Source organism: Brassica napus, chromosome A2 (genome assembly GCF_020379485.1).
Source record: "Brassica napus cultivar Da-Ae chromosome A2, Da-Ae, whole genome shotgun sequence".
Lineage (NCBI taxonomy): Eukaryota > Viridiplantae > Streptophyta > Magnoliopsida > Brassicales > Brassicaceae > Brassica > Brassica napus.
Window position 1 is genome coordinate 7,315,756 of NC_063435.1, and position 13,189 is coordinate 7,328,944.

At 28.8% G+C, this 13,189-nt stretch overlaps 1 protein-coding gene across 2 annotated transcripts; it reads right to left on the reverse strand.

Annotated features, from left to right (window-relative positions):
* Positions 1 to 1,436: 1,436 nt before the first annotated feature.
* Positions 1,437 to 5,302, reverse strand: LOC106415615 (trehalose-phosphate phosphatase A). Of its 2 annotated transcripts, none has more exons than XM_048754433.1 (12): positions 4,977 to 5,302; positions 3,542 to 3,930; positions 3,321 to 3,464; positions 3,152 to 3,223; positions 2,955 to 3,080; positions 2,818 to 2,874; positions 2,609 to 2,710; positions 2,448 to 2,525; positions 2,282 to 2,351; positions 2,132 to 2,202; positions 1,945 to 2,040; positions 1,437 to 1,861 (listed from the first exon to the last, which is right to left on the reverse strand). In XM_048754433.1, the coding sequence occupies exons 2-12, from the start codon at positions 3,815 to 3,817 to the stop codon at positions 1,811 to 1,813; spliced, it is 1,143 nt and encodes a 380-aa protein (XP_048610390.1). In that variant the 5' UTR covers positions 3,818 to 3,930; positions 4,977 to 5,302; the 3' UTR covers positions 1,437 to 1,810. The 2 variants fall into 2 exon arrangements, with proteins under 2 accessions (XP_048610390.1, XP_013711823.2); XM_013856369.3 differs by having other exon boundaries at positions 3,321 to 3,461; positions 4,977 to 5,296.
* Between the last annotated feature and the right edge of the window lie 7,887 nt (positions 5,303 to 13,189).

Below are 13,189 nucleotides of genomic sequence, written 5' to 3' on the forward strand. Positions count from 1 at the left end.
TGCCTACACAGCAGGTGGCACTCAAAAATAGCATGATTCATCAGGTTCGATCCACATGTATTTAGTCCAACAGAATTCAGGTTCCGTTAATCGTAATTACACTCTCATGTCTCTTGATTGTCCTATGATCCTCGGTTCTAGTTAATTACTTTAGATCCTAATATTACAAGTCCTCTTATTACAAGCCATCTTGGTGTAGAAATCGTGAATACCATGAGTCTGACATTATCAGTTTGACATTAAGTTTATGAATCTAAAAAATCTAGGTTCTATTTAATTACTTTAGATTTTAATATTACAAGCCATCCTGATATACCATGAGTTTTACATTAAGTTCATGAAATCCCTAAAACTAACAAGCCATTTAGGAGAAAAATCTAAAGAGCCTCGCTATCATCTTTGACTTCCAGTTCCCACTACATTTGTCTAGTTAGTAATGTACTCACTGTTATTGAGATTCAAGAGTGCCTACGTCTCCATTATCTTAAAAATTGTTAGCTTCTTTATTGTCTCCGTGAATCACTTCTTCAGAAAAGCATATGCTCAACACTTTTGACACAGAAAGTTATGTGATCCAATAAAAGTTAAAACTAATTATGTTTACGTCTTAAATGAGAGAGGAGCCTCATATATCAAAATTAGAAAATGAGATTTCAATATACAGAATATGCATGCCCCATATAGATTAACTCGTTTGACATCATGTCATTCACCCCATAAGCTCTTGTAGATAATACGGGTACTTCTGATTGTAGCTAACTTCTAACGATTAACAAACCCCACAATCTACTAAATAAATTCTATATATATGGAGAATTAAAACATCAGAATAAAGCTGCCAATTATAATTAAACATACGAAGAAAAACCTTGTATTATTTTTTATAACTACAAATTGTCAACTGTACTTTCTGGAAATTCTAATTGCTTTGTTAGAAAATCATTTAGTATTTTTGAATCATGATTTAAACGTTACCATCCAAGAGGACTGACATCTACTAAGTTAGACCATCTCCAATGTATATTGCTATTTTTTTCCTCTAGAATAGAGATGGAGTGTGCTCCCATCTATTCCCCTATAATAGCATCACTTTAAATGTCTATTGCTATTTCTTATCTAAATATAGAGGAAAGATAGCAATCTTCATTGTTTTTAAAAAATAGCAATCTTTATTTCTGAGGAAAAAATAACAATGAGTTGGACTAAATTACCTTTAAATGCTATTATAAAGTTAAAGTAGATCGAAGTTGCATGCCACAAGACTATAAGACTTTAAACTTGACAAATATCTCAATCAATCAACAAGTTATAACTTCTTTTATTTTCTCTGCAAAACTAAATCTGCTTAATTTTGATTGAGTGAGAACATTATGTGGCAATTTATCCTACAACTACATAACTCATTGTTTCACATAAATTAAATAAAAATGTTAAAACAGAATGAAACAAATTATTTGATTTAAGCCGGGATTTAGTAAATATGATAAACTGTTGCCAGAACTGAAAGAAGAATTTACAGTTTCAGAGGAAAATGATGATGAGAGATTGATAGGGAAAAGGATCTCCGGCATGTTTTAAGCCTTCATGTGATCTCTCCTTCCTACGCCGCCCTTACATTAAAATCTCAACTGTAGTTAAGCAACTTCAAGAAAAAACCAACCAAGAAAGAATACTAAATGCTTTACTTTTGCATCATCTCTTTCTCCATTCCCTCTGTATAACAACAATAATTTTCTAACTTCCATATATATATATAAATATATATTATATAGTCAGCCATTTTCTTCTACTTCATCTTCTTGTTCTTCTATTAAACCATTGATCTCTTCCATGTCACTAATGATTTCAGAAACTCCATCACCTGATAGATAAATTGAATGTTGCAGCAAAATCAAACTCATAACCTTAGGCTCAAGTATTCAGTAAAGAGATTTATTAGTTTACCTCGGATGGGTCACGAAGAGAGTAAAAGGCATTGGTGTCTTTAGGCACAGCAGAGACTAATACACCATACCCGTGGTTTGGTCCATCTCGTAACACCTAACATTACTTGCACTTTAAGTCAAAACTATTTCTTTTTATATGGAACTGTTTTTAACAAAAAAAATGGGTTATATATTTAAGAATAAACCTTAAATGCATCTTCATCTGTTCGATCATCCCCGACATAGATTGGAAGAACATCATCACAGTTGTTTAGGCCTGAAGAATGTTTTGGTGTCAATGGCTAAACCAAGTTTCAGTTCAGAAGAAGCAGAGAAGAGAATATATTTTAACATACCAAGAGATTCGAGTAAAAATGTCACAGCTTTTCCTTTGTTCCAGTCAATAACTGGACGGATCTCTAAAACCTTTTTAACCCATAAGATACAAATCAGAACTTTTGAAATTTATTCGAACTTGTTTTGTTGAAATATACACTAGAGAGGTTCAGATGTTGTTTTTACCTTCCGGCCATGTGTTAGACGTAGCTTTGGATATGTTCTAATGACATACTCAACGCGTTGTGCAACCAATGTCCAGTTCTGTAAACAGAAGAGATATTAAAGAAAAGCGTATCCGTTTAAGAGAACCAAGGCTATTGAACTGTGAAAAAAAAAAAAAAAACCTTTTCTTCTACATTGCGGTAATGCACAGAGATGCAGAACTTGTTGTCTTCTACTTTCACCCCTTTGATATCTTTTGTAATCTCCACAAGCGAACAAAGCACCTGAGAGTATAAACAATCAAGTATGATAGTGTTTTTTACCACAAAAAAAAAGGTATGATTTTGTTATTACTTAAAACTATACATTAGAAAATGCATTGTGAATATACCTTATCAATCATCGGTAGAAACTCGCTAGCAGGCTGGAATAGATTGACATCTTTCCCCTGAAATTTTGCCACATTTCTAAGAATCTGATGTAATAAACCGACATTGCAGAAAACAAACAAAGCAAGAAAACAAAAACCTGTTCGTTAACTGATACAGTACGGCTGAGATGTTCATGGTTTAAAGATTCTCCTGCAGGACTCATGATGTCCATTCCGTGGCTTCCGGCGTAATAAAGTTCACTCAATCCAACAAACTCACACACCTTAACCAAAAATAAAATTATTGACTATTACATTCTTGGTGAAGAAAATTGAAGGATAAGTAGAGATTTACCTTATCACGGCTTCTTCCACTAATGATCGCGGTTGGGAAGTACTTGGCAACGTTTTGCACCGCAGTACGCATCTAAACAGGATGATTCATTAGGCTAATGATGATGGCACAGATTTTGATTTTTTTTAGCATTTAAATTGAAACAAAGAGAAGTTAAAACACAACTTACAGCACTAGACATGTAAGCGCAGTCAGGTTCCTCAACTATAGGCGAAAGTGTGCCATCATAATCAAGAAACAATGCTATTCTTTTCCCTTTTGCAAAACTCATGATTTTCTCAAAACTAGTAAGAGCTGATGGATACTTGAGCTGCTAAATAAGATAAAAAAGATCAGGGAAGCTGTGTTTACTGTTTAGTAATAAAAGTGAAACTGTAAGGGGACACAGACCGTCCATTCGCGGTAACTGGCATCGCTGCTAATGCTATCTTTGTTAAGTATTGCTGGGGGAGGAGAAGAAGATTTCATTGCATCGAGCCAACCACAAGACTTGACATCATCAAGAATCCCAGTTTTCTTTCTGGGAACGGTTAGCAAAAGATTGTTGTTCTGTGAGAGCGCTGCTGATGAGCATAGTAGTCTATTCTGACGAATGGTTAATCTTGAGTTGCTTATCGGTGGAGTATCAGTCATTACAGGAGACGAGTGACCAGATTTTATCTCCATAAAAAGACCAGATGTTGACAATATATATCCCCGAGTTCCTTCAACGGACAGTGGATATAAAAGAAGCTCTAGTCGATTTTCAACTCAGTTAAGAATCCACTTCCTCAAGGACCCTGAAATAATGTAAGATGCCAAGAAGAAATAGAACCAGTTTAGACTTGAAAAATACTTAGAGAAATTATCCTGCTGACTCAAGAAATTAAATATTTTGAAAGCATTCTCTTAAGCTAGGACAGGAGAACATTGTATACCACAGAGTAACATATTGGCCTCAAGCTTATTAATCAAAAATGAGAAACAAACAAAAAGATTCCTGTTTTTGTATTTTGCTGACAGTTGTTATGAAAGGTTAACCAAGATAACAACATGATTCATGGAAAGACTTGACTTTGTTATAGAATTTTGCAAAGAGTTAACTTTTAACAAAAATAAAGAAATTTTTTTTTGCAAAGAGTTAACACCAGAGAAAGAGAGATTTGTAATAGAACTTCTTCTATGATTGTTGCTACCAAAGGCATACAATTTGGGAATATTTGTCCTAGAATTTCTTCTGAGTTAATGAGATAAAAATAAATAAATCTCAAATCCTTCACCATTTGACCATTATTGAAGCTCAAGGACAGAGCCAAAAAATTTAAAACCTCACATATCAAGAATCAGGCACACACACATAATGGTTCTGCAAATACATACACACGCTTGGAGAGAAACTAGTGTTGTGAAAATTACATTCCAGAAAAAGGCAAAACACACATTGAAAGAAGACAGATACATATATACATATATATATTGAAAACAGTATTGCCAACTAATATACATATTTGTATTGTTTCGAAGGAAACAATTTACACACTTGCAAGGATATAGACAATTAAGAAAACATGTTAAGACCCACCAGGCCACCACCACTATTGCGCGTGAAAGCTTTGACAAATCATTGTCATTCTCAACCAAAATCCACCCACAGAACAAAGTACCCATTCCAAAAGAAAAACCAGAAGAATTTTTTTAAAAAAATCAAGTTTTTAAAACTGGGTCAGTCATTTTATCATATTACAAACTTCTACGTAACTTCATATAAACGAGTCCAAGCTCATAACAAAGAACAGAGAGAGGATAAATTGTTAAATGTGTAATTTTTACAAGTGAAAACACGAACCTTTAAGCTACGCAAATTCCTGAGAAAAATGCTTCGAAGCTGAAAGCAGAAACAACGGGAAGAAGAAGAAATATCTTTAAAAGAGATGGGTTTTTTTTCTCTGGCGGTTTCTCAGCAATCAAATAAGGGACACAGAAAATAAATGGGGGAGGAGAGAAAATATTTTTTAAGATTTGCAAAGAACAAAGAACTGTGAAAGGTCTTTATAAGTTCCCGAGAAAATCGCAGAAACTATCCCAAGAAAATGTCCATATTTTTACTTTTTCTGATTTAGCATAAGAGTTCGAGATTTTGGTAATATAAATGATGCATAATAAAAATACAGTAATATTTAGTTATGGTTAATTTTATGTGAGATAAATAAAAGTCTTGATAGAAAAAGTATTTCAGCTTTTTACAAAAAAAAAAAAAAGTATTGCAGTTTTGATTAAGGGAAATTGTCAATAATAGCACCTTTTGAAGTTTATGTCTCAAAAATAGCACTAGAAGGAGAAAGTCACAAAAATAACATTCATTAAAGGATAAAATATCCCTAATACCCTTAATTTAAAATTAAATAAACAAACAAAAATAAATAAAATAAAAATTAAAAAAATGAAAAAAAGATTTTTTTTTTATAGTTTCAGATTATATGTTTTCAGATTCGAAATTTTTACAATTTTTTTTTCGAAATTTTTTTCTTTTTTTTTTATTTTTTTTTTCAAATTTTCTTTTTATAATTTAAAAATACTTTTTAAAACTGTTTTTAAAATTTTTATTTTTTATTTTAATAAAATTTTAAACCCTAATTCCAAAACCCCACCCCTTAACTCTAAACCCTAAGGTTTTGATTAATTAACCCAAGGGGTATAAGTGTATATTTACCTCTTTAATGAAACCTATTTTTGTGACTTTGAACCTTGAGTGCTACTTTGGGAACATAAACTTGGTTTGATGCTATCCTAGTCTTTTTCTCTTTGATTAACTGATAAAATATACTCCCTCCGTTTTTTTATATAAGTCGTTTTACAGTTACGCACGTAGATTAAAAAAATCATTAATTTTTTATATTTTCTAAGTAAAAACATCATTAATTATTTACCTAACCACAATTCAACCAATAGAAAAATAAAAGATATACTACCATTGGTCATACAACATTAATTACTAATAAATTTTACATAGAAAACCGAAAACGACATATAATTTGGAACAAAAAAATTTCTCTACAACGATTTATATTAAAAAACGGAGAGAGTATAATGCAAAATACATTATTTATGAAAACTATTAATAAAAATCTGAAGGCAGAAAAAAGAAATTACACTTTTCATATTTTAAAACAATAACCTTTTCGTATTCAAAAGCTCTCTCCCGACGGTTTGTTTAACAACTAGGTGTCGTACGCGTGTTCTCTACACATCAAATGATACTAAAGCGTGGGATAAAAGGAACACTTGTAGCGCGTGTAGAAACGCCGTGATTAAAGAGTTTCACGGTGGGTGTTTGATACAACAGTTAACTGATTAATTTAGTGTCGGCTATTTATAGCTCCAAAAAAAACCGCCGATCATTTTGGCGGCCCACGTTGTGAATCCAAACTACGGCGCTGGCAGCTGATTTCAAAACTTGACGAGTAGATTAGTCGAGTCAGGTCTGACGTGGATAAGTCGGATGGTGGATCCCACTACCATGAGATGGTTGCCTGGTGCGGTCGCTCTCGGACGCAGCTGGTGAGTAATGAGTGATGAGGTCGGTGACGGTTTTTTTAATCTCTCTTTTAATTAATGCTAATAATAAAGTCGTTTTCCCGGCTCAGTTCCAAAAACCAGGAGGGACCTCTCGTGGAGTCGGCATGGGCTCCATGTGACCAATATTAAACTAATATAGCGATTGCTGCACACAATTGTCTAACTTGTCTTGTTTACAGATTATCCCATTATTTTACTTCGTTTTTTTCGTTCTTGTGGTTTTAACTGTTGTGCTTCCTTCTCAACAAGAAGCAGAAATGATTATGAGCATTTAAAAAAGACTTATTCTTGGGTTCACTCCCTAGGGTGAATCTCTAGGTTCACCAACCAATAGAATTTCATTATTTCAGATTCAATATCTTTTAAAAAAAGAAACAAAATATTGTCAAGTTATATTATGTTTTTAAAATAAAAAGATAAAAAATAAAAAATAAAAATAGTAGTAATTACAAAAAAAATATTTTTAACTGTCGTCAGGAAAAAAGTAAACCTAAATCCTAATCCCTAAACCCTAAATCTGAAACCCTAAACCCTTGGATAAATCATAAACTCTAAATCAAAAACACTAAACACTAAAACACTCAAGGGTTTAGGATTTTAGTGTTTAGTGTTTTTGATTTAGAATTTATGATTTATCCAAGGATTTAGGGTTTACCCAAGGGTTTAGGGTTTACCCAAAGGTTTAGGGTTTCAGATTTAGGGTTTAGGGATTAGGATTTAGAGTTTAGTGTTTTGCTGGCGACGTTAACAATATTTTTTTAAAAAACTTCTTTTTTTGTAACTATTTTTTTTTTTACCTTTTTATTTTAAAAGCATAATATAACTTGACAATATTTTATTTCCTTTTCTAAAAAATATCGAATTTGAAATAATAAAATTTTATTGATTGGTGAACCTAGAAGTTCACCCTAGAGGGTGAACCCAAGAATAACTCTTTAAAAAAAACATATTCGCATTGTTAATTTCCAGATTTGGTTTAGGACAGCTAACACTATAAGCTTCTTAATATTTTTATTTTCCAAGCCTATTTAATAAAGGGTTTCCCACCAATTTCTAGCTAACTAATGTTGTGTTACATGTTATGTTATCAACTTTTTAGTAGGGGGAACAATACTTTGAAATTCAAAACAAAAACTAATAATAATGATATTATTGGTATGCAGACCCTATGTCAATGTCAAATATAAACAGGCAGCTAGTCCGAATCAAATGGAGTAATTGTATAATTTGGCCATACAACATTTTCGTAAATTTATCAAATGTAAATCAGTTTAGCAAGTTAAAAATGGCTATTGTTATTTGTTACTATATATCCTTCAGTTGACCAAATTGGATTACGGTGTATGTAAAGTTCATATACATGTGGAGGTATTACTTTTGTTGAACACTATTTTATATTCAACGTAAGATGTATATATAAAATCCAAAGGTAAGAAGTTAAAGGAGAAAAGTCGGGTCAGACTGGTTACAAAAAAAAAGTCGGGTCAAACTAAGTTTTGACGAGAGCTGTAGTTTGACAAAGACAGCCAAAGATTCTGACAAGAAGACGACAAAGTAGAAAAACCATTTTGGAAATGGAAAATGTAACTGTAAAAGAAAGAAGAAGAAGAGATTTGGGTTTTCGAGGAGATGCAAGGTTCGACTAGGTACCAAATGAGGGAAGATTGCGGGACCACGTCACAGTTGGATACTTGGATCCTCAATTTCTAATTACCTATTTTAATCACTACATGTAGAATTATATGAATTAAGTTAAGTAATTGTTTTATAATGAAGGGAAACACTAGCAGAACTTTTTTTGTCAACAACAGATTATTATTTAACTTTAATAGTAATAGAGTATAAAAATAGGAAGATCTTTTGGAAATTTAAATTGAGCAGTCAGAATCTTCTCGTTTAACGCCGCTGTTTCTGCTTCTCCCTTTGACCATCCGTCAGGCCTCAACAACTATTTTTAAAAATAAAATATCAGAAACTCAAATATTTAAAGGGAAACACCTTAGGATGATCCTCAATTTTGTTTATCACAAATATAGCTCTCAATAATTAAAATAACCAAAATATTTTATTAAAAAGATAAGTGAACACTTAGAATTTAAAAAAATAATTAAATACTAAAAATTAAAAATAAGAATTAAAAATAAGAATTTTAAAATAGTTCCAGCAAAAAATTTCAGATTTCAAAATAAACTTCTGGAAAAAGATTTGAAAAAATTAGAATTCAAAAACGTATTATTAGAAAATAATAGTAAACTTCTTTTATTATTTATTTAAATAACTATGTATATTTTAATCTATTAATAATATCAATCTCAATTAATGTAAAAGGTTATGAATTTTAATTAAGTTGAAAATTTGTGTCTTTGTAAAATTATTTGTTCAAGAGTTTTGTATTAGAGCATCTCCAAAAGGACTCTCCATTTTAGAGTTTGCAAAATTCTATATTTTAATTTTCAAGATGTTTCTCTCCAAAAATAAAATTCAAAATTAACTTCAAAATTATTATTAATTTATACTATGGTCGTTATATTTGTCATAATTAATATAAATATATACAACTTTTATAAATAACTAAAATATTACAGTAATATTAATTAATAAAATATTATACTAAAATATAAAATTATAAATAGAAGTACATAATTAAATATCAAACTACAAGCAAAATACCATGTTATTCCATAAAATTATTTCTGCAATGTTATATCTTAGGTTACACAAAATTTGTTTGGACAATATTTTAGAGGTTCCGAAGAAAATTTACTAGATTATTAGTGTTGTTGTAATATTTAAATTTGTATAATAATTATGTCTTCATGTATCTTTTTATAAAGGTTTTTTGTTAAGTTTATTTTGTAATATTTTGTTGTCTAATTCTAGTTTTAAATATTATAAATTTCATTAAAAAATTATTTAATTTTATGTGTAAATTTTGAATCTATTAAAATAAATTCGAAATATTTATGATATACAAAAGTTTTAAAGAATAAAACGATAAATGTGAAAAACTTAAAAATCATAAATGTGATGTGTAATTAATTATAAGGACCAAAATGCAAATAAAAAGATGAAACTTCAAATTTAAAGTTTTGAGTAGTGAAACTGTAAATATGAAGTTTCACTCCTTAAAACTCTAAATTTGAAGTTTTAAAGTTCTTTTTTTAGAGCAAAAAACTATATATTTGAAGTTATAGAGTTTTTTTTTGGAGATGCTTTTAGTTAGTGTAAAAAAAGTTGTGTCTTTCCATTGTAAAGGAAAAATTAGTTTTTTTTAAATAGTTAATGTGTTTTTATATAATAAAATTATTCTTTGAAATGATGTGTATATTTGAATTTTAGTATTTTAAAATAGTTAAGGTGTTTTTCAATAATGAAAGTGTTTTTTAACTAATATGTCTATTCAAAATATATTTTGTAATAGTTTTATTTTAAAATAACTACCAATAAATTGAAAATATGTGACTATTCATATAGATATTTGATTTTTTTTTATAAATAGTTAAAGTGTTTTTCTATAAAAAAATGTGTGATTTATGTTAAGAATTGTGGATTTTCATAAAAACTTAAGGAATCTTATTGGGTTGACTGCCCAAATCGTCTTCTACTTAACGAACCCGCACTGATCACCTCCAAACTACTGAACTCATCGAAAAAACCACCCAAATTATTTTAGAATACAAAAACGCAAACCCGACCTGCTAAACAATACACTAAAGAAAAAAAATTCTTTCACTTGAAATCTGGAAAGCATCGTCTTCTTCATCTGTCTCACCTTTTATTTGTTATTTTCTCCAAACTTCTGACCTTCTCGCATTTCTAAATGTATTTCCTGAGACTCATTTTCATGCTCTGTTAGTTTCTGTCTTGATTTCCATTGGATTATTAGTTTTTTTAGTTGCTTATTTACTTCTAAAATGTGTTGTGTTAGTGGAGGATGGTTCTTCGCTTTCCACTATTTAATAGGATGATATCATGATGATGACGAAGCATTATAAGAATGATTTTGCTGTTGTTGATTAATATATATATATATATATATATGTATATTTTTATTAGAAGAAGATTTCACATGATGAAATGATCATTACACGGTTCTTGATGGCGGATTTGGACTAGGTCCTGATGGCGGAATAGGAACATTTTTTGGTAACATTCCAAAAACTAGGCGTTGTGATGGTGACCATGGCTTTACGCCGACTATGGCTGCCTTATGTGGACCTCGTGGTGGTGGATCAGCTGGTCCTCTAAGCAGTTTTCTAGGCCAGAGTAAATGGTTGGTCTCATCTTGAAAGTTCTTCTCAGTAGCTTCAATGACACAAGCAAAGAGGAGACCAAATGAAACCACCACAAGAAGAAAAGTTGATTTCGCCATCGATCACAATTTTACTTTGCAGATGACAATATCAGTTGATATAATTGATTAATTGGGAGAGTTTGCATAAAGAGGCACTTATATAAGGCATGGATATTGATTGTTTTCAACTTTCCATAAATGCTATGCTAACTAAAATCCAATTCAATTCATTTCCATTCAATACATGGACTTTTTTAATTCATTTGCTTTAATACTTTTTTCAAAAATATCTATGATTTATTTAGTTTGGTTAGGATACATTCAATCCATATATATTAAAATAAATCTATCTTATATATTAAAAGAGAAGTCATGACTTCTTTCATGTGTAATTTTTTTAGTTTGGACCATTTCTAGAAAATATCATATTTAACATAAGTTCATTATTATATTTTTTAATATCTTTATCTTTTTATTTGAAATACAAATGAATGTATTTAAAATATTCTAACAAAATCTTTTTAAAATCTTCTTAGAATCTTTTTAAATTTACTTTAAAAAATTAGTTAGTTTTAATTTAAATTATCATAAAATATAATTAGAAATTAAAATTGAATATAGTTTTGGTTTATAAACGAAAATTTAAATAAAATGAAATTAATTAATTTCACAAATACATTTACTAATAATTTTTAAAGATTTTGTTAGAAATAAGTATTTATTTTTATTTTATTTTTTTCAAATTTGTTTTTTAATAAAATAAAAATCATGATTTTTTAATGAATGATATTTTATTTGGACCATCATTTAAATTTTATATTAAATGTATATCACTAATGCTAATATACGTAATATTTTTAACTACTTTAATCATAATATCTTTTATTTCTTTTAATTTTAAAAAAAAATCTAACAAATCTCTTGAAAAAAGTTATAATATGATCTTAATTGTCATAAATTGAATATAAATATTTTCAACTAATTTTGCAATTAGTAATGAAATGTTACTAAAAGAATAAGATTATATCCTATTTTATCAATTTATAATAATATCTATCATTTTAAAATAAAAATGTTATATTGAACAAAATATGATAAAATTATTTTAAATTGATAAGTTAACATATTTTATTTTCATTAATATAAAATATTTATGCTAAAAATATAATATGTTGGTAGAATGGGTTAATATTAGTAAACAATATAATACATGTATAAAAATTTAACTTATCTTAAACTTTTTAATATACAGTAATTTATTATATAAAATTAATAAACATTACTTAAAAATATTACGATTTTAATTACGGATCATGATTATAATAAATTAAATACAAAATTGTTTTCATATATGTTGTTTCATGCATTAAAAAATTTAATTTAGTAATCAAACGCAAATTCAATAAGACAAATATATAATAAGCAACATATATATGTGATGATTTTAATTTACAGCATGAAAACTATAAAATTATTATATTTGGCATAATTATACAAACATTTAAATATGTGAGTAACATTAAAAATATATAATAATTATGTAAAACAAATATCTATATATATAAATGTGAAAATATATACCCGCACGGTTGTGCGGGTGGAAATCTAGTATATATTAAAATAAACCATCCATTTTAATACATCTATCTATATATACTATCTATTTATGAAGTGATTTTGCTTACTTGTCATGATTTCCTTGATTTTAGGTAATTTTGTTTATTTGTCATGTTTTCCATAATTTTAGTTTGTATATAGTTTTGCTTATTTGTCATATCTATATTATTAAAACTGAAGTACAAATTAGGTTTGTTTGGAAACATGGATGACAATGTTATATGAGAATTGTTTGGAAACTTGGATAGCAGTATATGTATTTTCTTTTATTTACACATTTAGTCATTGCATTTATAATAAATTACATATTTCTTTTTGTATTTCTTTTTATTTACAGATTCTACCACTACATTTAAAATCAATTTAAATTAATTAATTACAGTTCTAAAACTTATCTAAACAAATCAATATTCATATATTGATCATTATTGATATTGTACAAATATTACTAAATAAAAAAATTTCTATTTCATTTAATTTAGCCAAACACATTAAAATAATTTTTTTATTTGTTTACGGAATCAGTTAGGAATAGATATTCGGGTGTACCCATTTAAGTACGGGTTGTTTCT